We start from the raw sequence: 20,963 nt of genomic DNA, 5'->3' as shown, positions 1-20,963 counted from the left end.
GGGGGCTGGCGGCAGCCCCCCTACCCACTGTCCTGCGCAGGGTAACAAGTGTTGCTTGTGAATAGGAGACAAAGGGGGATTACCGAGCAGCAGGGAGATGATTATAACCCATTGACCTGGCCTTGGTCTGGAGGCAGCAGGTATTTGTGGAGGGTCCGGCACCCCTCGGGAGCATGCAGGGGGCTGCTGTGTCTCAGATTGGCTCCGAGAGGGGAGCTGAGCCTGCCACAAAGGCAGGCTTTAGTCTGCTCCAGGTGTGGGGCACAGGGCTGGGGGGGGGGATGCTAGGGCAGGAGGGGACATGGGGCCAGGTCAGCCGCTGTCTGCGGGGAGCAGGGTGCCCTGTTCAGGGTGGAGCTGGGGAGCTGCTTTGCTGGGGAGGGAACAGGACACGGTCCCCAAAGTCCCTTGCTTGAGGGCCACACGCAGGAGGCTTTGACAGGCAGCCCTGTCCCTTCAGCCTTTCCTCGCCCCGCAGGGGCTGCTTGCACAAGCCAGCCCCCCCACTGGTGTGCTGACAGCTCCCCAGGACCCTCTGCCCCAAACCTGGGGGGGGGACATAGCAGGGGTGATGATGGTTCCACAGCCATCAATCATCCCCACAGCTGGAGGGGCCCAGGCACAGCCCTGCCCTGCACACCCCAGGGATGCTGAGCCCCAGGGATGGGGGTGGAAGGGGATCCCTGAGTCGGGGGGTACCATGCTTGTGGTTATTGGGGGGCTGCGAACTGTGTTTTGGGCTGAATTCCTGGCCCAGGAGGTGAGAAGGCAGCGGGGGGGGGGTGGGGGGGTGGTCTAATTTGGGTTATTAGCTCTGAATCAGGCCCTCACCCTCCTGCAGGTGGGGGGGTGGGTACCCTGCTGCTCTCCATCATGCCTTTCCCGTGGGGCCTGGTACCCCCTCCCTTGCCCTGATGGGGAAACTGAGGCACAAGCATGGAGGCAATTGCTTTTTGTACTAAACCCCTTATCCCTTGTCCTGCCCACCCCACCCCCTATCCCCCCACCCAGGGCACCCCACAGTGGTGTTTTACCCCCCCAAGGCATTACCCCAGCTCCCTGCTGGGGTATTTATAAGGCACTTAGCACCTCCCTGGCTGAGCAAATGGAGTGTGGCGGGGTGCACAGCCTCCCCCTCCTGATGGGGTATTGATACCCGATGGGGCTAGGAGCGGGCAGGGGGAAGAAGGGAGCTGCTGGTGGGTGAGTGGGGGGCTGTGACATGACCCCAGAGTCCCCCAGCACTAAACCAGCTGGTTAAAACCCCCTGTGGCACTTTCCTTTGCGTGATGCGTGGACCAGGTGAAAGGAGGGTGACAAAAAGCATCCTCCATGCCAGCGCATCCCTCCCTGAGGCCTGGCGTGGCTTTCTCCACAGCAGGTACCACTCCTGGTACCATCACCATGCCCCATAGTGTCACCCCCTCCATCTCCTGTGCCCTGGCATCCTCCTCGTGGGGTGAGGCGGGGGGCTTTGCAACCCCCAGGGATGGGGACACCCTGAGCAGCTGAGCCTCCCCCCCCTTGCCTTCCCCGTCCCCTCCTCCTGCCCTGGCCCCTGCTAGGGCTGATCCTCCTTCCCTCCGCAGTCCCTGCTGTCTCCCAGGAGAGGTCCGGCCCCTCTTTGCACAGGCTCTCCCCCACCTTTAAAGGCTGCTGCTTGGTCCGTCGCCCACCCGCCTCCCATCCCCAGGCCGACACCGGGAGGGTGCTGCCGGCTCGATGGAGCGGGGGGCTGCAGATGCTGCCCTTGGTGGTGGGCAGCCCTGCCCTGCCTGCAGCCACCTTTCCCGCTAGCTGCTGCTGGAGGGAGATGCAAAACTAGCCCAAGGACTGGAGGCTGATGGGGTGGGGGCGCAGGGGACAGGATGGATCTGGATGCCCCCAAGGCGTAGGACACTCGGTCCCCAGGGTGGGAGGAAGAGGAGAAGAGGACCTGACCCCCGCTGCCTCCCCCATGCTCCGTCGCCGCCGCTGCTCTGCAGGCGTTGGCATCACACGTGGGCTCGCCAGCGCGGCGGCAACCTGGGGTTCACCCACTTTTTCCCTCGCCCACCCCAAGCGCAGGGATCACCCGAGGAAGGAGGGGACGGGCTGCTCCGTGGCTTTCCCTGCCCCGGCGGGGATGTGCCGGCGGTGAGGGAGGGCAGGTTTGCAGCCAGCCCTTGCGCGGTGCCTTCGTTTGATGCCGCTGTCTGGGGGGCTTCGAGGAGCGCCATGCAGCCCATCAGCCTGCAGAACCTCTCCATGTAAGCCCTGCGCGCCGCTTGTTGCAATTCTTTGCAACCCGGGTTTATCAGTAGTTTATTCTTGGTGCCGTTAGACACGGCTATTCCTCGGGGTGCGGGGGGGCGAAGAGAAAACAACTAACCCCGAACAAAACACTCCGGTTTTTTCCCTTTCTCTTTTGTCTTCTGCTGCAGATGTTTCCAGCTCCTGATGTTCTCCTGTCAGACCCAGGTAGGTGGATGTATTTTACTAACCCCGTGGCACATCTGGCTGCACCGCTGAGCCGGGCTGGGTGAAGGCACCTGCTCTGCCATCCGCTGAGCCATAACCATTTGCTTCAGGGGATGCCCTTTGCTCTGGCGGGGGGCTTTCCCGGGGGCCGAGGGGGTGCATGCCTGCCCCAGGTGGTACCCAGCTCTGGGGAGGGGAAGGATGCTGCCAAGGTGCCCGTGGGCTTGTGTCCGCACCGGAGCTGGCTGTGCCCATCAGCACTGGCCTTGGGGGCTGCGATGGGGAGGTGCGTCCTCCTCGGACCCCCCCACCCCAGTTTCCCAGCTCCTCGGAGGGCCTGGGCAAGGTCAGGGGGAAGCCCTCCCGAGCCAGGCGATACATTTCTTGCAGCCTGGCTCGGGGTGGGATGTGCCGAGTCCGTCAGCCTTGAGCTGTCGGCGATGGGTGCTGCCCTCGCTCGCGCCGAGGCCGGCTGCCGAGGGGGTTAACGGGGCAGAGCAGGTTCTGGTCCCCCCACCAGGGTGGTGTGAGGTTCAACACCCCCCTCCCCTCTCCCCCAACCCTCTCAGGCTGCATCGTTCCTTTTTGTGCGCTTTAGAAAGACAGCGGCTATTAAAATGCACTGTTCCATATCAGCACCCTCTGCTCCAGAGCCCGAACAAAACCTCCGTAGCTGCCGGCCCCAGCAGCCTTAATACGTGCTCGGGACCTTTCTTCTTCCCCCCCCCCCCCCCTTTTTTTTTTTCTTTTTCCCAAGGTAAATGCTTTTATTTCTTTGAAAATGAGAGGGGAAGGGAACCGCCTTTGATGGAGAGGGGCCGCCCCCCCAGCCCACCTCCTTGGCCAGCCCCAAAGGCTTTAAAGTAGATCCTGGCAGGAAATGAGTCCCCAGGCGCACACAAAGGTGGTGGGGGGCAGCAGTGCCCCCCCACCATCCCGCTGCTCCCCCCTGCAAGAGCAGGCAGGGCCGGGTCCCCCCGTGCCGGGCTTAGCACCCAGCGGTGATGCTGCAGCCCAGGGGATGCAGGGAGGCAGGTCCTGGGTGATGCCAGCACCCCAAACTGGGCAACCAGACCACAAATACTCCCCAGGTGCCCCCCCCCCCCCCTCCCCGAGCACGTCCCCTGCCCACAGCCCTTTCTGAGCTGGTTTTGGGGCTGGGGCCGGTGTCCCCTGGGTGGCTCAGCTGGCTGCGGTGCTGCCCCGAGCCCCGCTTCCCATTTCCACCAGGGATTAAACCAAGTTTTCTCTTAGACGCATCCTGAGAGGAGCTGGCTGGAGTCCGGTGCGGTGACAGGGGCTGACCACCAGCACTAATCCCCCCTCCCCAGCTCATCTGCAGTAATTAGATGCTCTTTGCCATACAATAACCCTTGTTTGTTTGTGTTGCCCCGTTAGCATAAGCCAGGGAGCTCTTTCGGGTCTGCGAAGTGTTTATTCCCCCGGCCCCAGGGGTGTGTGCTGGGGTGGACCAGGAGGGGACAGCTCTGCTCCTGGGACACCCAGCCCGGCTTTAGGTGGGTCTCACTCCCCCAGGAGGGACCCAGTGGGTTTTTCACAAGATCAGCTCTTGCATCCCAGCCTGTCCCAGTACCTGCCTGGGAGCAGGGGATGCTACTGAGTGTCCAGCTGGCCCCGGGGCATGGCCAGGAGCAGCAGCAAGACCCCGCTCCCGGGGGAAGGGTCGCTGTGCCTGGAGGAGAGCATCCTTCCCTGCGAGACCCTGCATCCTCAGGTGAGGGATGAAAAGCAAAGTCTCTGCCTCTCCCTGCCTGCTGTGCCAGTCGCTCTGTGGTCCAAAGCATCTGCTCGGTGCCTTCATTGCTGCTGAAAGGGGACCAGCTTGGCTGGTGATGGCTGGGAGCCCTCCCTCGCCCGCAGACGGGGTGGCGGGTGGATCTCGGTGCCCCTCCCCGGGGCCAACCCCAGCCCTCCTGCCCCGCCGGGCTCCCCGCTCCATCCCCTTGCCATCGGCTGTCCAAAACAAATTGATTTTATTTTTCCCTTTGTAAACAAAGGGGGAGAATCAACCGTCTCCTAATTTTAACCAGTACGTGAGGGACCAGGGCGCCATGACCGACCAGCTGAGCCGACGGCAGATCAGGGAGTACCAGCTCTACAGCCGGACCAGTGGCAAGCACGTCCAGGTGAACGGCAAACGGATCACCGCCACCGCCGAGGACGGCAACAAGTTTGGTAAGGGGCTGGCGGCTCCACGGGAGGGTCCATCTGCGGCCCGGGACAGCACGCTGATGGAAGGGCTGGAAATGTTTCTTCCCACAGGATTTTTGCAGGGGGAAAGGGGGCGTGGGGAGGTTTTAATTGCCCCAGCTGGTTGGTTTTTATACCCCCAAATCCCCCGGATAATTCCTGTGAGGGCACGGCTCCAAACCAGCCAGCCCTGACCTCAAAACTTCCAAAAATCATGCGTTTCTTTGGCAGCCTGCAGCACTTAAGCCCTATATTTAGGGCTTTTGCTTTCTAATCTCTTCCCGCCGTGAGACAGGCAACTTTTCCTGGAGGAGAATCACCCGAGCCCAGCATCAGCCTCTTAAAATACCGACATGTGGCGGGCACCATGGGCAGCCCGCTGGGACAGAGCCCACTTGGGCCACAGCACCTTTTCCCTGGGGGGGTTTGCTGGGGAGTTCCAGCCTCGACGCCACGCTGATGGGCATCACAGCCCCACAAAGGCCAAGCTGGCATTCCCAGCATCTAAAAGCTTCGGGAAAGGCTTTTCAAAGCCCGGTGACCGGCGAGGCTGATTCACCACCTTTCCAGGTCTTTCCCTGAACTCTCCCTGCCGGCTCGAGCGCGGGACCCGCCGAGGTCATTGGTTTCAGTGTCAGCTTCCAACCTTTGCAGCCACCGCTGTGTTGTAGAGAAACAATGAGGACGAGGATAATTAACCCGCCGGGTGCTGGACTTGGTCTAGCCCTGGAGAACCCATTGAATCGCCGACAATGCGGATGTGCCGAGGCGGGCGGGGGGAGGAAGGGGCCGTTGCTCTCTCCGGCGCCTTCATCAAACACCCGGTTTGACTCTGCTGGGTTTTAACAAAAGCCCTTTAGCATCATGGCTGGGGAGCATCCCCCGGCAAGGGCTGCCCTGCCCCGGCTGCAGGGGCTCGCCATCCTCCTGGCCCCACCGGTGATGGGCAGGGAGGTGAGATGGCATCAGCGAGAAGGGGACGGGGTGGTTTGGGCACGGGTAGCTGGTTGGGGGGTGCCATGGCCCCCATGGGACACTTTCCCCTTGCTCCCTCACAGCCAAGCTCATCGTGGAGACGGACACCTTTGGGAGCCGCGTCCGCATCAAGGGGGCCGAGAGCGAGAAGTACATCTGCATGAGCAAGCGGGGCAAGCTCATCGGGAAAGTGAGTCCCGAGCCCCCCGCGCTCACCCTCTGCATGTCCCCCATCCCCAGGGCTCAGCCCGGACACTGTGCTGAGCAGCTGGAGCCAGGATGCTCAGCCAGGCTGGTCCCCGTGTCCCCAGTCACAGTGGCAGGGGGGTGGCAACACCCCTTGGGTCCCATCCCCACGCCTCCAGCCCCATCCCTGCGGGCGCTAAGGACCCCTCTCCTCCTCCCGCAGCCCAACGGCAAGAGCAAGGATTGCATCTTCACGGAGATCGTGCTGGAGAACAACTACACGGCTTTCCAGAACGCCCGCTACGAGGGGTGGTACATGGCCTTCACCCGCAAAGGCCGGCCCCGCAAAGCCTCTCGCAGCCGCCAGAACCAGCGGGAAGCCCACTTCATCAAGCGCCTGTACCGCGGGCAGCTGCCCTTCCCCAACAACGCCGAGCGGCAGAAGCAGTTCGAGTTCGTGGGCTCGTCCTCGCCCACCCCGCCGCACCCGCCGCACCCGCGCCCCTCGCCCACGCACATAACGCCCGGCAGCCCCCGGACTCGCCCCCCGCCAGGTTCTGCCCTCCTCATCCTCGCAGCCTTTGGCCTTGCCAGACTCTGCCCCTTCTCCCGGCACACTCCAGCACTGTTTCTTCCCCACTTTTCTAAAGATGCTCTATTTTTATACTCCTCTTGGGCACCGCAAATGGGTTGGGAAGTGCACGCTTTGGGCATGGTCACTGGTGTCTATAACCCCACGCTGGGCTCCCTTCATCCTCGGAGCATCCCATGGGACCCACACTCACCATCCAGTGCCTTTGACCACTCCCCTCGGAGACTTGTCCCCATGCCCCTGAGATCTAGGACCCCCCTGGACATGTTCCCATCCCCCACAGGCCCAAATCTCAGGGCCAGGGATGGATGGGACCGGCCAGGAGTCTGCGGGATGTCTGCGCCAGAGCAGGATGCAGAGCCCACCCCTGCGAGGGATGGCGTGGCACTGCCAGTAGCCAGGTGATGGAGAGCATGGGGTGTCAGTCTGTCTGTCCCTCTGTCTGTGCAGCTCTGGAGGGGAGGTGGGGGTGCCCAGGCATGCAGACCCCAGGGCCAGCACTTGTATCCCCGTGACCATGGGGTCTCTCTTATTTATTAGAGGGGAAGATCTGTGCCTCTCCTGGTGGTGCCGGTGGTGTGGGGGCATGCGTGGGTGCTCACCAGGCTCTGCTGGCCAAAGAGAAACTGTCTTTTAGGTTATTTTTATTTTTCGATTGGTTGTTTGTGTGTTTTTATGAGTTCTGCTGTTTCCTTTACGAGTCACTTTTAGGCCTAAACAGTTAGACTTTGGAGTTTATTTGTGTAAAGGAGGAAACCCCGAGGCAAATAAAAGCGAGTGTCTAGACTGATGGGGCCTGGGGGAGTTTTCCTTCCCATTCTGAGGCTTTGCCACAGGCTCTGTGTCTGCTGGGGTGGGGATACAGGGTACCTCTTGGTACAGGGTACCCCAAGCTGCCTGGGGTGCAAGCACCCAGTGCTCAGGGACAGATGTTGCATGGCAGGAGGATGAAGGTGGCCACCAAAGGGGACTCCCTGTGTCCCCCATCCCTGTCTGTAACCCCCAGTTTGTGTCCTAGGAGCATCTGCTGCATCCTGGTGAACAGGGCATCACCCCCAGTGTGGTACCCACAGCATCACCCCCAGTGTAGTACCCGCTGCTCCCCTTGCTGAGGGCCACCAGCTCACCCACCCGATGACAGCCACCAGTAGGGCTGTCCCACCTGGCCCTGAGCTCGGTGCCCCCAGCCCGTGCCGTCCCACCCTCCCCGTAATTGCTTTCCCCTCTGACAAAGCCCTGGGAGGTGGCAGGGAGGATGTAATCCCTTAACCAGGGCTCACCCAGCCCCTACAAAGCCCCGCCAGCATAATGCAATGGGGGGAGCACAGCTGGGGGGGGGCAGTGGGGAGAAAATTATAACAGTTTGAGTTAAATGAAGCTTTAAAGCAGAAGAGAAATGCAACACCCAGCAATTACGGCCGAACAATGCGCCCGGCGCTGCCTGCCCAGGTGTGGCAGGCGGGATTTAGCCGAGCGGCCGGGGTAATTTTTTTTTCCCCTCCCGTTTCCTTCAGCCCCACAGCCCCAGCTCCTTGTTTCCACAGGAATCCGAGACATTCTTGAAAGGAGAGGGCTTTGAGAAAGGGGCCGACTGGGTCCGGACCCTCCCTACCCCCGCCGCCCCCTCCCCAATTTAGCCAAAGCTTCAAAGGTAGAGGAGTTCCCTTTGTGTAATCTCTGCTTTAATTTTTCCCCATCCCTTTCCCCCCTCCCCGCTTCTCTTCTCCTTCCCAAGCCCTTCCTCTCTTTTCTTTCAGGGTTTTCCCCTTCCTCCCCTCTCTTTCTTCTCGACCTCCCGGGATAGAAAGGGCTCAGAAGGGTGAGTCCTTTTTAATTATGGCCGGGGAAGAAAAAAAAAAACCTCACACTGCTTCTTTCTTGTTTTTTGAGGTGAGACCTGGGGCGGGGGGCGGAGGTGGGGACCGGAATGTCCTCTGTGCAGAAAGTGCACTGGAGGGTGTCTCACCCAGCCTTTCCCAAGGCTTTGCTTTCCCGCAGGCTGGGGATGCTTGGGGGGCCAGGGATGCTCGGGGGGCTTAGGATGCAAGGGGGGGGCTGTGAGGGCAGCTCCCCAGAGCAACCACCTCGCTGCAGAAGTGATGGGTGCCAGCTCCCTGCCCCACTGCTATCCCCAGCCGAGTGGTGCTTGTACCCAATAGGTCCCAGCCCTGACAGCGCTCCAGTGATCTGGACTGGGAACATCACTGGGGAGGCAGGGGCTGGTGTCCTGGGGGAGGTGGGCTACATCCAGGCCAGCCCTCGCAGGGCTGCTGCCACCAGGCTTCTCCAGACCAAGGTCCCCTGCAGACCCCTCAGCCCTGCGGTGGGGCAGCAGGGGCAATTTGGGGTCAGGCAGCTGCCTCACAGAGGGGCGCAGGGGCTGTGTGTCCCCCCAGGGCTGCGGGAAGACTCCTCAGCCCTGTCCCACAGGGTGGTGAGGCTGAAGGATGCTCCTGCACATCCTCCATCACTCAGTGAGGCTGAAGGAGGCTCCTGCACATCCTCCATCGGTTGGTGAGGCTGAAGGAGGTTCCTGCACATTCTCCATCGGTCGGTGAGGCTGAAGGAGGCTCCTGCACATCCTCCATCACTCAGTGAGGCTGAAGGAGGCTCCTGCACATCCTCCATCGCTCGGCTCCAGCCGGTTGCGGCTGGAGGCGGTCGCTGTAGCAACGTGCCGTGCGGCGCAGGGGAGGAGATGCTCGGCACAGGCATGGCTCCCGGCGGACAGGCGGACCTGCCTGCGGTGGGCCATGGGCTCCCTTGAAGGTAGGGCCCTGCTACTCTCTACCCCCACGCCCCAGCCCCCCAGCAGCCCGACTGGCAGCTGCCTGGGTTTGGAGGGCATCGTTGGGATGAGGGGTGACCCTGTGGGGCTGGTGGGCACACGGGGGGCTCTGGCGAGCGTGGCGGGGTTTGGCTGTCGGTGGGTGAGAGCGAGGGTGCGAGATCCTGGTGCAGGATACGTGCGTTTCCAAACTCCTCCCTCCCTCCAGGCACCCACGGGTGCTGGGCTGGTGGTGCGGGGGGCTGAGCCTGCAGCGGGTACCAGGGCCGGTTCAAGCACCCGAGAAGCCCCGGGCGCAGGTGGCAGCTGCTGAGCAGCCGCTGCAGTTGTATCTTCATGCTTGAGAAACTGGGTTAGCGTGGGGGAGGCAGCCACAGTCTCGATTATTCATGGGCACGGCCCCGGGGGGTGGCTGTCGGCTGGGCTGGGGCCGGTGAAGCCCCCTCAGTGGGGAGGGGGGGCACGGTGGCATCTCAGAGCTGAGGCCGTGATGCTCTTGGTCCAATGAGCCAGGCTGGTGCTGGCACTGAAGGGCGTGTGCACGCATCCCTCTGGGCGTGCATCCCTCCTAGGTGTGCATCCCCCCAGATATGTATCCTTCTGGACATGCCTCCCCTCAGATGTGCGTCTCTGGGTGTGCATCCCCCCCAGATGTGCTTCCCTCTGGACATGCCTCCCCTCAGATGTGCGTCTCTGGGTGTGCATCCCCCCCAGATGTGAATCCCTCTGGACATGTTTCCCGTTGGATGCACATCCCTGGGCGTGCATCCCCCCCAGATGAGCATCCCTGGGCGTGCATCCCCCCCAGATATACATCTCTGGGCATGCATCCCTGGATGTGCATCTAGGGGATCCAGAGGCCCTTGCTTCCGCCAGGAGGGAAACTGAGGCAGCAAACAGCATCGAGCGCAGCGTCGGGGAGAGGACCCAGAAACAGAGCTGCTGTCACCAGGCAGCTCTCTCCCACACAGAGCCCAGAATAAACGCCAGCTCCCGGCGCTGCGGCACAAACAGAGCCCCGCCACCCCTGGGGAGGGTCCGGCCATGGCACCAGTCCCGTGCCAGTCGCCTGGGTTCTTAGCCAGGCTTGCGTGCCGAGGGGCTCTGGGGGCACAGCAGTGGCCGCAGGCTCCCAACCCAGCCCTGGGCACCCATCCAGCCCCACTGCTGAGCCCCAGGGGCTCTGCCCGAGGGCTGGGGCTGGACCGTGGCCCCCGGGGACCTGGGGGACTTGGGATGTGAGGGGCAGCAGCTCTCCCTGGCAGGGCCCAGGGGCAGGGCAGCGTCTCCAGGGGTCATGGCTTAAATTTTTAGCAGATGCTCAACAGCCCCCAGGGCTTCGCTGGGCTCCTTTGGCCCCGGAGTTGGAAATCTCTGCTGTTTCCCCTCCCACGGTAGCAAGAAGTGGGTGCCACCCTCAGAGCACCCCCAAACCCAGACTGGGGGTTGAGCTGGACAGGAGGTGCCATCCTCACCCACCACCCACTGTACCACAGCCCAGCCTACACACCATGGGGTGCTCAGCACCCCTGCTCAGCACCGTGGGGCTCGGAGGTGCCAAAACCCCAGCTGGGGAGGGGGAGCAAGGGATGCCGTCCCCGTCTGCATCCCCCGTTTGCAGCGGGAGGCTGGAGGAGGGGGTACTGGGGACCCTCAGCACCAGCCAGGATATTTCTGGTAGCCGGGCAGGCCGGGTTTATTTATGTTTTCCTCCCTCTTTGTGCCGGGGAAGCGGTAGGAGCGGGAGCGAGCAGCCGGCGGGAGCGAATACTGCTTCGTCATGATGCCGGCTAATTCTCCTCTTGTTCGGAAAGGGACTGAGCCAGCAGCAGAGGTGGGGAGAGGCGAGCGGCACCCACCCACCTACCCACCTACCCACGCACCCACCCGTGCACACCCACCCACCCACGCACACCCTACCCAGCACCCAGCATGGGTTATCGGTGCGGCGGGCGGCACAGCCAGGGTGCTGGGGCTGGGAGATAGGCTCCCACGCCCGGCTGTCACGCTCTCGGATGCGCGCCGCAGCGCGCCCGCGGTGGCTCGGCCGCAGCCAGGGCAGCTGGCCCGCCAGCCCACGAGGTCATTTGGTAGCCAGGCAAGCAGAGGAGGCCAGGGGTATCCCCCCCCCCGCCTGCCAGCTCCCCAAGGCTGGAGGTATGCGGTGTCCCCATCCCTAGGTGAGTGGCCGTGGTGGCTCGGTGGGGACCGGGGAGGGAGGTGGCTGTGGGTGGGGGGCCACGCAGCTTGGGGGGGGTCTGGGTGGGCCGGTTCGTCGGGGTTGGCATCGGCCGCCCTTTGCTTTCCCGTTGTCTTTCGGTGCTGCAGCTCCCCCTCCCCTGGCTCTGTGTAGCTCCCATTCCTGGGGGTGGGGGGTGGGGTGGGGGGGCTGGGGACAGCCCCACATCTTGTCCTTCATTTTCCGTGGGGGCTATGGCCATGGCCCCTCCCCATGCTTGGCACTGCAAAGCCAGCTGCCCTTGCTGGGGGGCCGCGGGGACAGGAAGGGCGGTGACCCAAGGTGGGGACGTGGGGACATGGGCTCTATCGCTAACGGGGGTACTCCCCCCCACCCCCCACCCCCCGCGTGGCTCCCACCCACATCCCCCTCTGCAGCAGCACAGTGCTCCCAGCACCCCACTTCACCCCACACAGCCCCCCCGGCACACCCCCCCCAGCAGGGCTCGGCTGCTGCCGGCAGGGCATGGACATCCCCTGTCCCCCTTCCCTGGGGGACATTGCATGGTAGCCCAAGGCAGGAGATCCGTGCAGCCCAGCCGTTCCTAGCCCCACTTGCGGAGTGAGTTTGTGGGGTCTCAGCGTTGTTGCTGGGGGGGGCGGGACACGGGACACCTCCATCGCACGCCCCCCGGGTGCAAACTGTGAAGGGGGGTGATGCTCCCTGTGTGGTGTGGTGGGGCCACGTGGTCAGGGTCTGGCCATGGGCATAGGATTTTGGAGAGCCCCCCCTCCTTCTGTCCTCATCTAGCCCCACTGGCAAGGCACTGAGGGGCCAAACTCCCATCCCTCCACTGCCATAGAGCATCGGGGGGGCTAGCTTGGGGGGTGGAAAGGGGGGTACAAAGCCTGGCCCCCCAGTTCTTGGCCATGGATGGACCCACCTCCCTGGGGGGGCAGCTCCTGGCCGTGGGCGTGCATGGCCGGTGGTCAGGCAGGGCTAAGCCCAGCCTCTCCCAGGAAGACCTGGGCCACCAGCTGCCACCTCGGCCCCAGCAAGCCCCCGGCCACGTCCCACTGCCCAGCGTCCTGCCAGGTGGGTGCCTCGCTGCGGTGGCCCCCACACACAGCACCGGGGCACATGGGGACCCACCACCCCAGGGTGTTCAGTGCAGGGCATCCCGCGGGGGCAGTGCCTGGGGCTGGGGGCTCCTCGGGGGCTGGGGGCATCACCAGACCCATGTTGGGAGCCCCTGGAGGGACGTGGCCTCCGCACACACCCCCGGCGGGTCCCTCCCGGCCCCTCGCGTGCGGGATGAGCAGGCTAATCCCATTTTAATCCCAGATTATGTACCACGTGAACCACTGCCCGAAGCAGGCTGCGGTGTGGCCATCGATGCAGGGGGGCCAGGGATGGACCCCTCCCCACCCAGGAGCTTTAGGGCAAGTGCCATGCATCCTCACTCTGCACTTATTGGGGGGCTCAGAGCCTCTTGGCAGGGCTGGGGGCCAGGAGAGCAGCTGGGGTGGATGGGGGACCCCAGCAGCCAGAGGGGCTGGGAATGCCCCTTCATCTCCATCCCCTCCTGGACGGGGCGGACAGAATGCTGCTATCCTTCCCCAGCCAGGGAAACTGAGGCACAGAGCAGTCCTGTGTCCGTGGGAAGGGAGATGGGCAGGGTGCATCCTCTGCCCCAAGGGATGGAAAAATCCCAGGGGCCAGGCGCTGGCAGCTGGTGGCTTTTAAGGCCACCGAGGTGTCCCTTGGGTGGAGCCGTGCTGGGCAGGGTGCAATGGCACGGAAGCAATGGGCTGTCAATAGCCAAAGGGTTGCTCCCCTCTGCCGGGTGATGCTCTGGCGCAGAGAGAAAGGGCGAAAAACAGGACAAGGAAGGAACCGGACACCTGTGAGACGCAGGTTGGGGACCCACGTGCTCCCCGCCAGCTCGGCCCCGCTGCGATCGAGTTGCCAGTGGGGCCCCGTGTGTGGCGGTGCCTCGGTTTCCCCCCGGCAAGGCGAGGAGGATGCTCGGTGCCTCTCCTGTGCTGTGTTTGTTTGGGGTTTGCAGTGGGAGGAGGAGGAGGCCAGGGCTGGGCTGGGAAGCACTGGATGCTGTTCCCAGGGCTGGCGGGAACCGTCTGCTCTGGGAACTTGTGACCCCGCCGTGTGTGCCCTCCCCTGCTGCTGGCGGGGGAGCCGGGGCAGCTCCGGGAGGCAGCAGGGGGCCCGTGCCCAGCACGATGGCAAGGGCAAGGCAGGCAGTGAGGAGGAGGAGGAGGGAGAGGGGAGGAAGGCTGGGGGTTCCCTGGCCAGCTCCCCCCCTCCTCCCCGCGGCGAGGGGGCTCATGCAGCCTGGCCCCTGGCCCAGGTGCCGGGTGCTGATGGCTTTGGCGGCTGCGAAATGTCAAATCCGGATTTCCTCGGGGTGGGGAGGAGGGAACTGGCCTCTTCCCGCTGCAGCGGCAGCCCTCCCCACAGCCCCCCCGGGATGTGCTACACGGGGGGGGGGGCCAACACCCCTGCAGCGCTGCGAGCCCCCGTCAGCACGTGGTCGGTCTGTCTGTCCGTCCATCCCTCCCTCCATCACTCTTCCTCTTCCCGTAAATCCCTGCCCAGCGCCTTTCTCTCCCCGCTCCGTTGAAGCGCCGTGAGTACCCGCAACACCACCCCGGGAGGGGGGCATGGCGTTACCCCCCCTCGCCCTGCTCCCCCTCGCCCTCCTGGCCAGGAAATTCCCAAACACGTGCCGGGCCGGTCTTATCTGGGTGAGCAAGGGAGCATGTGGGGGACCTGCTGGGGAGATTGGAGGTTGCCATGGGGAGAGAGGCTGCCATCGGGGCGGTGGCTCCCTGTCTGCGTCTGATAAGTGTCCCTGTGTCGAGGGGACTGGTGGGGGCACAGTACCCGAGCTGGTTGTGCAGCCCCGGCACCCCTCGCCAGCCCTTTGGCTCCGTCACGGCGTCTCTCCGCACCCCTGGCTCGGGCTTGTTTTTCCTTCCCCGCCAGCATCCGCATCCACCCGTCCCTGCACCCCCCCTCCCGCCAGCCTCTGCCGCTTCCTCTGCCTCCCGCTATTTGCTATCTCATCCATCTGCTCGCTGCCACCGCCACCGTGTCCCCACCGCCTGCCCCCGGCCCACCCATGCCCCCCGGCGCCATGGGGTGCGAGCCGGAGGCGGGGGGCTGCCCTGGCTCTGCTGCTGGAAAGTGTGAGCTCATGGGTTTGTGGGGCAGCCGCCACTCGCCCGGACAATGCCGCCTTGTACTGCGCTCGGTGCTGAGCCCAGGGTGCCCATCCTGCCAGCACCCAGTCCTGCAGACCCTCAGGAGGGCTGGGAGGGAGCAGGTTGGCCACCCCCCAAGTGCCAAAGCTGGGGGTTATTGGCAGCAGGGTGGTCTCAAAGGAGGGATGATGCCTGCATGGAGCAGCTCACGCCCTGAGCCTCCAGCGGAGCCTCCTCGTCCCAGATCGACCCTCCAAGGGGTGAGCCAAGGGTGGTACCTCGTGCCGGGCTGGCTGCTGGCAGCTGGAGGATGCTTCGGGCTTTGTCAGATCTGGTCCTTCTCCATCCCTGCATCCCACAGGGATGGGCTCCGCATCCATGCTGAGAGCTGTGAAACTTGGGGACAGTGGGGCTGGGGGTCCCCAGAGGCAGTGGCATCTCCCCAGCCCTGCACAGGCTGCTGGAGAGGGGGGGGTGGGGGGTGCTTTAAGCCTGGAAGGCTCCACGTTGCTGTTGCTGTTGTTGCCTGGATTGTACGAGGTTTTCCTCATGCCCTTCCCTCTGAAAGGAGAAGTTTTGAGGAGAATGGGGAATTTTCCCCTTTGTGTGTGGCATTGTGGGTTTAAAGCACAGGGAGGGCTCAGGCCCGGGGGCTGTGGGGCAGGGGCTGAGCACAGCACGCTTGTCCCGCTGCTGCTGGAGCCTTCTCGAGGCCGCTGGCTGCCGGTGGACAAAGGGCTTCATTACCTCTGCTCCGCTTGCCAGCGCTCGTCAGCAGCCGCCGGGCAGCGGGGCCGGCAGCCGGCACGGGCAGAGGCGGCACGCAGCGGGGCAGGGTGCTGCGGGCACCGGGGCCGTGCAGGGACAGGGGGAGAACCAGGCTGATCTTCGCACCGTTGTCATCCTACAAGCCACTGTCACCTCGCTCATCTCCATTGCAGAGGCAGCACCCGAGCCCCAGCCCGGCGTTAGTGCCCAGAGGGATGTGGAGCCACAGAGGCAGCGGTGAGTGGGGGTCCGGCATGCCCCAGCGCCTCTCCCGTGACCCGAGGCAGACGTGGAGCTGTTCAGCCACCCCAGGGACGGTGGCATCCCCTGGCAAGCCTGTCCTGCTGCCAGCCCATCAATATTTAACGGCGGGGCCATGCAAGCCTCCTGTCCCGTTAGGGTCCGGTGCATGGGGGGCTGCTGGGCTCAGCCCTGTGGGCAGGAGGGTGATGGGGAGGTGGGCTCTGCCCAGCCCCTCTGCCCTCGGGCACCTTGGGGTGCTCCCATGCCCACCCTGGTGGTGCCCCCAAACCCCCGCTCTCCCCATGCAGGACCCTGTGACTGACACAGCCCCTCCAGCCCACAGCTGAATGGAAAGACTGCAGAAGGTAAGGGGGGCTGTGGGCAGGGTGCTGGGGGCTGTGGGCAGGGTGCTGGGTGCCGTGGGCAGGGTGCGGGGACCATTCAGGCAGGGGGTAGCCCTGCACCTAGGGAAGGCACACAGGGGCTGGTGGTCAAGGGCAGGGGCTGGTGGCCAAGGACATAGGCAGAGTCACCCTGGGATGCTGCCAGCAGGGCCCTGCCTTCATCCTCATCCTCCTCCTCCTCCCAGCCCAGCCTGGCAGCACCATCTAGTGGCAACGTGTCCTGGCCAAGCCACTGTCACCTCCCAGCTGTCCCCTGCCCTGAACCACAACCCTGGAGCAAAGGAGACCCCAGCACCCATCCAGAAATACCCCAGCCCCCAGGACGTTTTGCCTGGCTGCACTGAGGTCCATGGGGCACAGGCGTGTCCCCGGGCCCCCCTGCCGTGCCCCGGGGTCCCGACCATGACCCCGAGCCCCTTCCTGGGCTGGCCATGCCGAGGATGAGGTTTGCTAAAATCTCTTCTTTTCCTTCCAGCAACCACTGACCTCCCCTGGGAGCGTCTGTTCCTCCCGCGGTTCCAGCGTCCCCGGATCGCCGTCCAGCATTGTGGTGAGGGGCCACTCACGTCTCCCCACCACATCCCTCCGTCCATGGGGTCACCTCCCCGAGCCCTCTCCATCACCCTGGTGCGGCCACGGAGGATGCCAGCCCTGGGAAAGCCCTGTTTCCCAATGTTCCCTTTCTGCACCCAAAACTGAAGGTGTTTTTCCTTCCTTCCAGGCCAAAATGGACAATGAGGTTCTGGGCTACAAGGACCTGGCCGCCATCCCCAAGGACAAAGCGATCCTGGACATCGAGCGCCCTGACTTGATGATCTACGAGCCCCATTTCACCTACTCGCTCATGGAGCATGTGGAGCTACCCCGGAGCCGAGAGGTGAGGGCACGCCGGGGCTGACTGCATCCCCCGGGTGTTTTGGGGGGGGGGGCAGTGGAGGAGAAGCCCCCCCGGACAGAGGGGTCCCAGAGGGCAGGTGTGGAGTTGCTGGAATAAATTGCTTCTTGCCTTCTGCAGCGTTCCCTGTCTCCCAAATCCATCTCTCCTCCTCCATCTCCGGAGGTGAGTACCGGCACCACTTGGGATGTGCGCAGGGGCTCCGAGGAGGAGGGGGTGATGCCAAGTTGTTGGGGTCTTGCTGCTCACCGGCCCCGCTTGCCTGCAGGTCATCCGGGAGTGGCTGGAGAGCCGGACCCCCGGCAGCGCCCCGCAGCCCACCTCTCGCCAGGGCAGCAGCTCGGCTCGCAGCAGCGTGCAGCACTTCCACCGACCCGGTAAGCTCCCCTGGCACCGTGACTCCTCCAGCACTACCTGACCCTGAGCCCCAGCACAGCCCCCCCCCAGCCCCACCATGGGGGTCCGGGCAGGGCGTCTGGGTGAGCCCATTTCCAGGGCTGTGATCTGCCTATTCCCAGCTCCCAAGCTTCTTTTTCCTTGCAGAGACCGACACGACGGAGCTCAACATATACAAGAAGCCTCCAATCTACAGGCAGAAAGGTAAGGGGGGTGTCTGTCCCACGGGACAGGGCACCCCAGAATGCTCTCTCACCCCCCGGTATCCCACAGAGCACCATTCCAGCGCCCACCACGGGAAGCATCTCATAGAGGACTTGATTATCGAATCCTCCAAGTTCCCAGCGGCGCAGCCCCCAGACCCCAACCAGCCCGCCAAGATCGAGACCGACTACTGGCCGTGCCCCCCCTCTCTGGCCGTCGTGGGTAGGTGGGAAACAGGGGCAGGCGAGGGGGTGGGCTGCACCAGGGGGGTTATTCCCCTCCCCAAGACCCCGTGGGAGTGATGGAGATGGATATAATGTCCCCTCTTTCCCCCCAGAGACGGAGTGGAGGAAGCGGATGGCCTCTAAGAGAGGGGAGGAAGAGGAGGAGGACCTGACGGAGGAGATGAAGAACCTGCGGGAGCTCCAGAGGCAGGAGCTGAGCAAGGTGAGGGGGAGAGCAGGCAGGCAGGACCCTGTGAGGGGCTGGGGATGTGCTGACTCTGTGACCCCCACCCGTGCCCCATCACCCCTAGGTCACCTCCAACCTCGGGAAGCTGATCCTAAAGGAGGAGATGGAGAAATCTCTCCCCATCCGGAGAAAAACACGCTCGCTGCCAGACCGGACACCCTTCCACACATGTATGTGGGATGCTCTTCCTGCATCCCATCCCATTCCTTCCCCACCTGGTGGCTCTGTCTGCCTGCACCTCTGCCAGCCCTGCCTGCGCTTCTGACCGTGTCTCTCTTTTGTAGCCCTGCACATGGGGAGCTACAAGAGCTCCTCGCTGCCCGCCTCTGGCAGGAGCACCCTCACCCGGGTGAGTGGGCAGGCAGCCACCCCCCTGCTGCCACACGGCCTCAGATGGGGTCTGGGGGTGGCACCGCTCTGATGCTGTCCCCTGTCCCCTTGCAGCTGCAGTCGGCAGAGTTCAGCTCGGCAGGCAGTGAGAAGGGCAGTCCGGGTGAGCATCAGCCCATGGCGTGGGGATCACCCTGGGGATGGGGGATGCGGGGGTGTCCTGGGGGATGTGGGGATGTCCCAGGGGACATGGGGGTGTCCCTAGGGATGGGGGATGCTGGGGCAAGCCTGGGCTCAGCAGAGGCTGGGAAACCACCTCTCTGGGGCTTGTCATCACCTTGGGGAGTATTGGGGGGGTACGACAGGGGGCGGGACACGGACGGACACAGAGCAGGGGGTCCCCAGGGCTGAGTTCTGCTCCCCTCTCTTTTCCAGGCCTCCAGGTAAGCGCTCGTCTGGCTGCCAGCGCGGAGACCCAGTGAGAGGGTGATGTATGCCGGGGTGGGGGGGGACACGGACGGACACCGGGGCCCCCTCTGTGATGGGTCCAGGTGGGGAGGGTGGGTGTGCTGGTCCCCAGGCTGGAGCCCATCACCTTGGCTTCAGCTCGAGTGGGAGAGGGCGGCCCTTTGGGGAGGTGGGGGTCGTGGCTGATGTCAGCCTTTTTCCCCTCAGAATGGCCAGCGTGGGCGCATGGACAGAGGCAATTCCCTGCCCAGCATGCTGGAGCAAAAGGTGAGAGGGGCCTGGGGCTTGGGCAGGGCTGGCAGGGGGCTGTGGAGGGGGTCTCACAGCCTCCCCCCCGCCTCCCACCTTGCAGATCTACCCCTACGAAATGCTGATGGTGACGAACCGAGGCCGTGTGAAGCTGCCGCCCGGCGTGGACAGGACCAGGCTGGAGGTAGGGGCTGAACCGGGGTTGGGTGGGGGGGTGCGGAGGGGGGAACCCGGCACCCCATCACCCTCCTTTCCCACCCCCACCCCCCGCAGCGGCACCTCTCCCCTGAGGATTTCCTGCGGGTCTTTGAGATGCCCCCCGAGGAGTTCAGCAAGCTGGCCCTCTGGAAGCGCAACGAGCTGAAGAAGAAAGCCTTCCTCTTCTGAGCCCACCTCGGCTCCGAGCTCAGTCCGTGTCGCGCCGTGTAACCGCTTTAGGGCTCTCAGCCGGTTTTTACTAGGATCCCCCCCCTCCCCTCTCCCCCAGCCCACCCACCACCCCCACCCCCCCCCCGGCTCTTCCCTCCCCACCTCACTCCTCCTGCGGGGAAGAGGGCTGGAGGGCTGGAACCTGCCTCCGCCACCCGGGGTGATGGGGCTTGGGGAGGACCCTGCCCTGGAGCAGGCACGGTTCAGCCAGGAGGGGAGGTGTGGGGGGCGTCTCTGTGCTGAGTGCCCCCCCCTCTCCCCCTGGGCATGCTGGCAGGGGCAGTGCCTGGCTCTGCTTTTGGCCGGCCAGGAGCATGCCAGCTCCGGTGCATGGGCAGCGGGGGGGCTTCCCTCTTCCCTGGGGGTCAGCTGCCACCGTCCCCCTCACCTGCGGTGCCCCTCTGCCCCCCGGGTGCCCCTCTGCCCCCCACGCCTTCACCCTGACACTTGGGAAGAGCCCGGGGGCCGACTCACTGCCAGACTGATGTGCTCCAGGCAAAGGCATCCCACCTTGCCCCCCTTCAGCCCCCCTTTTAACACCCCCCCGGGTCCCTCCTGCGCCGTAAGGACACGTACACTGCCAAAACCTGCCTGGCACCGGGCTGGCGGCGGGCAGGGCTGGGATGCTGGCGAGATGGAGCACTGCGGGATGGGGCAGGGGGTGGCAGAGCATGGGCCGGGAGGGGCGGGGGGGGGGCGGGGGGAGCTGGGGGCAGCTCCTGCTGCATTTCTAACTGCAGAAGGGGGATGCAGCAGAGCAAAGGGGTGATGAACAAGGGCACCGCGGCCCTGGGGGTCTGGGCAGCGCTGCCTGGCCCCCCGCGGCCGTGCAGGCAGGGCTCGGCACCAGGCAGCCCCTTCCCTTCTCCCACCTCTCCCGTCCCCTCTTCGGGCACGCGTTTTGGGCAGGACCCCTCTGCCCCTGCACCCCCGGCCCCCCACGCTCCTCGGTTTCTGTTTCCAGCCACTTTTCCAGCCGCTAGACCTTGTTGGGATGTAAAGAATGTAATTTATCGGGAAACCACTGGCCCATACTTGCCTTTCACTGCTACTCTACGAACGACATATCTATAAATATATATATAAATATGGGTTGTTTTCTGACTGGACTACAGTGATTCACTTTCTCTGTTTTGTTAGAGTTTATTTGATTTGCTGGTGTCGGAGAATCCGCGTGAGAGTGATTTTTTGCTTACAATTAAAGGTGAAATGGCTTTATCCAGCCTGGCTCTGCCGCTTTGCTTTCCCCGCCAGCATCCCCCCCCCCTCCCGCCCCTCCCCGCAGCCCCCACGTCCCTGCAGATGGCGATGGTGCTCCGAGGAGGATGTGGAGCCCTTCCCCGCCTCCCCCCCGCCCCGGCCGGGCTGTGCTGGGGGCCCGCAGGGCGTGTGCGAGCCGAGCCGAGCCGAGCCGGGCCAGCGCTGCCCCGGTCCCGGTGCTGGTCCCGGTCCCGGTCCCGGTCCCGCCGCGATGTGAGCGCGCCCGCACCA

At 64.3% G+C, this 20,963-nt stretch overlaps 2 protein-coding genes across 8 annotated transcripts; both read left to right on the top strand.

Annotated features, from left to right (window-relative positions):
• Positions 1–700: 700 nt before the first annotated feature.
• On the top strand, positions 701–6,353 carry FGF17 (fibroblast growth factor 17). Its single transcript, XM_056321780.1, is given in 7 exon segments — positions 701–760; positions 842–942; positions 2,424–2,460; positions 4,479–4,656; positions 5,730–5,836; positions 6,056–6,304; positions 6,306–6,353. Coding segments are annotated over 7 exon segments (780 nt in total).
• Positions 6,354–9,134: 2,781 nt separating this feature from the next.
• DMTN (dematin actin binding protein) lies at positions 9,135–20,694 on the top strand. Of its 7 annotated transcripts, none has more exons than XM_056321660.1 (17): positions 11,146–11,392; positions 15,557–15,620; positions 15,935–15,991; positions 16,506–16,580; positions 16,752–16,907; positions 17,046–17,090; positions 17,194–17,302; positions 17,469–17,525; positions 17,595–17,747; positions 17,863–17,972; positions 18,061–18,166; positions 18,281–18,345; positions 18,441–18,489; positions 18,762–18,769; positions 19,002–19,061; positions 19,147–19,227; positions 19,317–20,694. In XM_056321660.1, exons 3-17 carry the CDS (start codon positions 15,974–15,976, stop codon positions 19,428–19,430), a joined length of 1,206 nt encoding a protein of 401 aa, XP_056177635.1. In that variant the 5' UTR covers positions 11,146–11,392; positions 15,557–15,620; positions 15,935–15,973; the 3' UTR covers positions 19,431–20,694. The 7 variants fall into 7 exon arrangements, with proteins under 7 accessions (XP_056177629.1, XP_056177628.1, XP_056177632.1 ...); XM_056321658.1 differs by lacking the exon at positions 18,762–18,769 and adding an exon at positions 16,216–16,375; XM_056321656.1 differs by lacking the exon at positions 18,762–18,769.
• The last annotated feature ends 269 nt before the right edge of the window (positions 20,695–20,963 follow it).

This window comes from Falco biarmicus, chromosome 18 (genome assembly GCF_023638135.1).
Source record: "Falco biarmicus isolate bFalBia1 chromosome 18, bFalBia1.pri, whole genome shotgun sequence".
Lineage (NCBI taxonomy): Eukaryota > Metazoa > Chordata > Aves > Falconiformes > Falconidae > Falco > Falco biarmicus.
The sequence above is the reverse complement of the archived record's forward strand: the minus strand, read 5'-3'. Positions and strand labels throughout refer to the sequence as shown.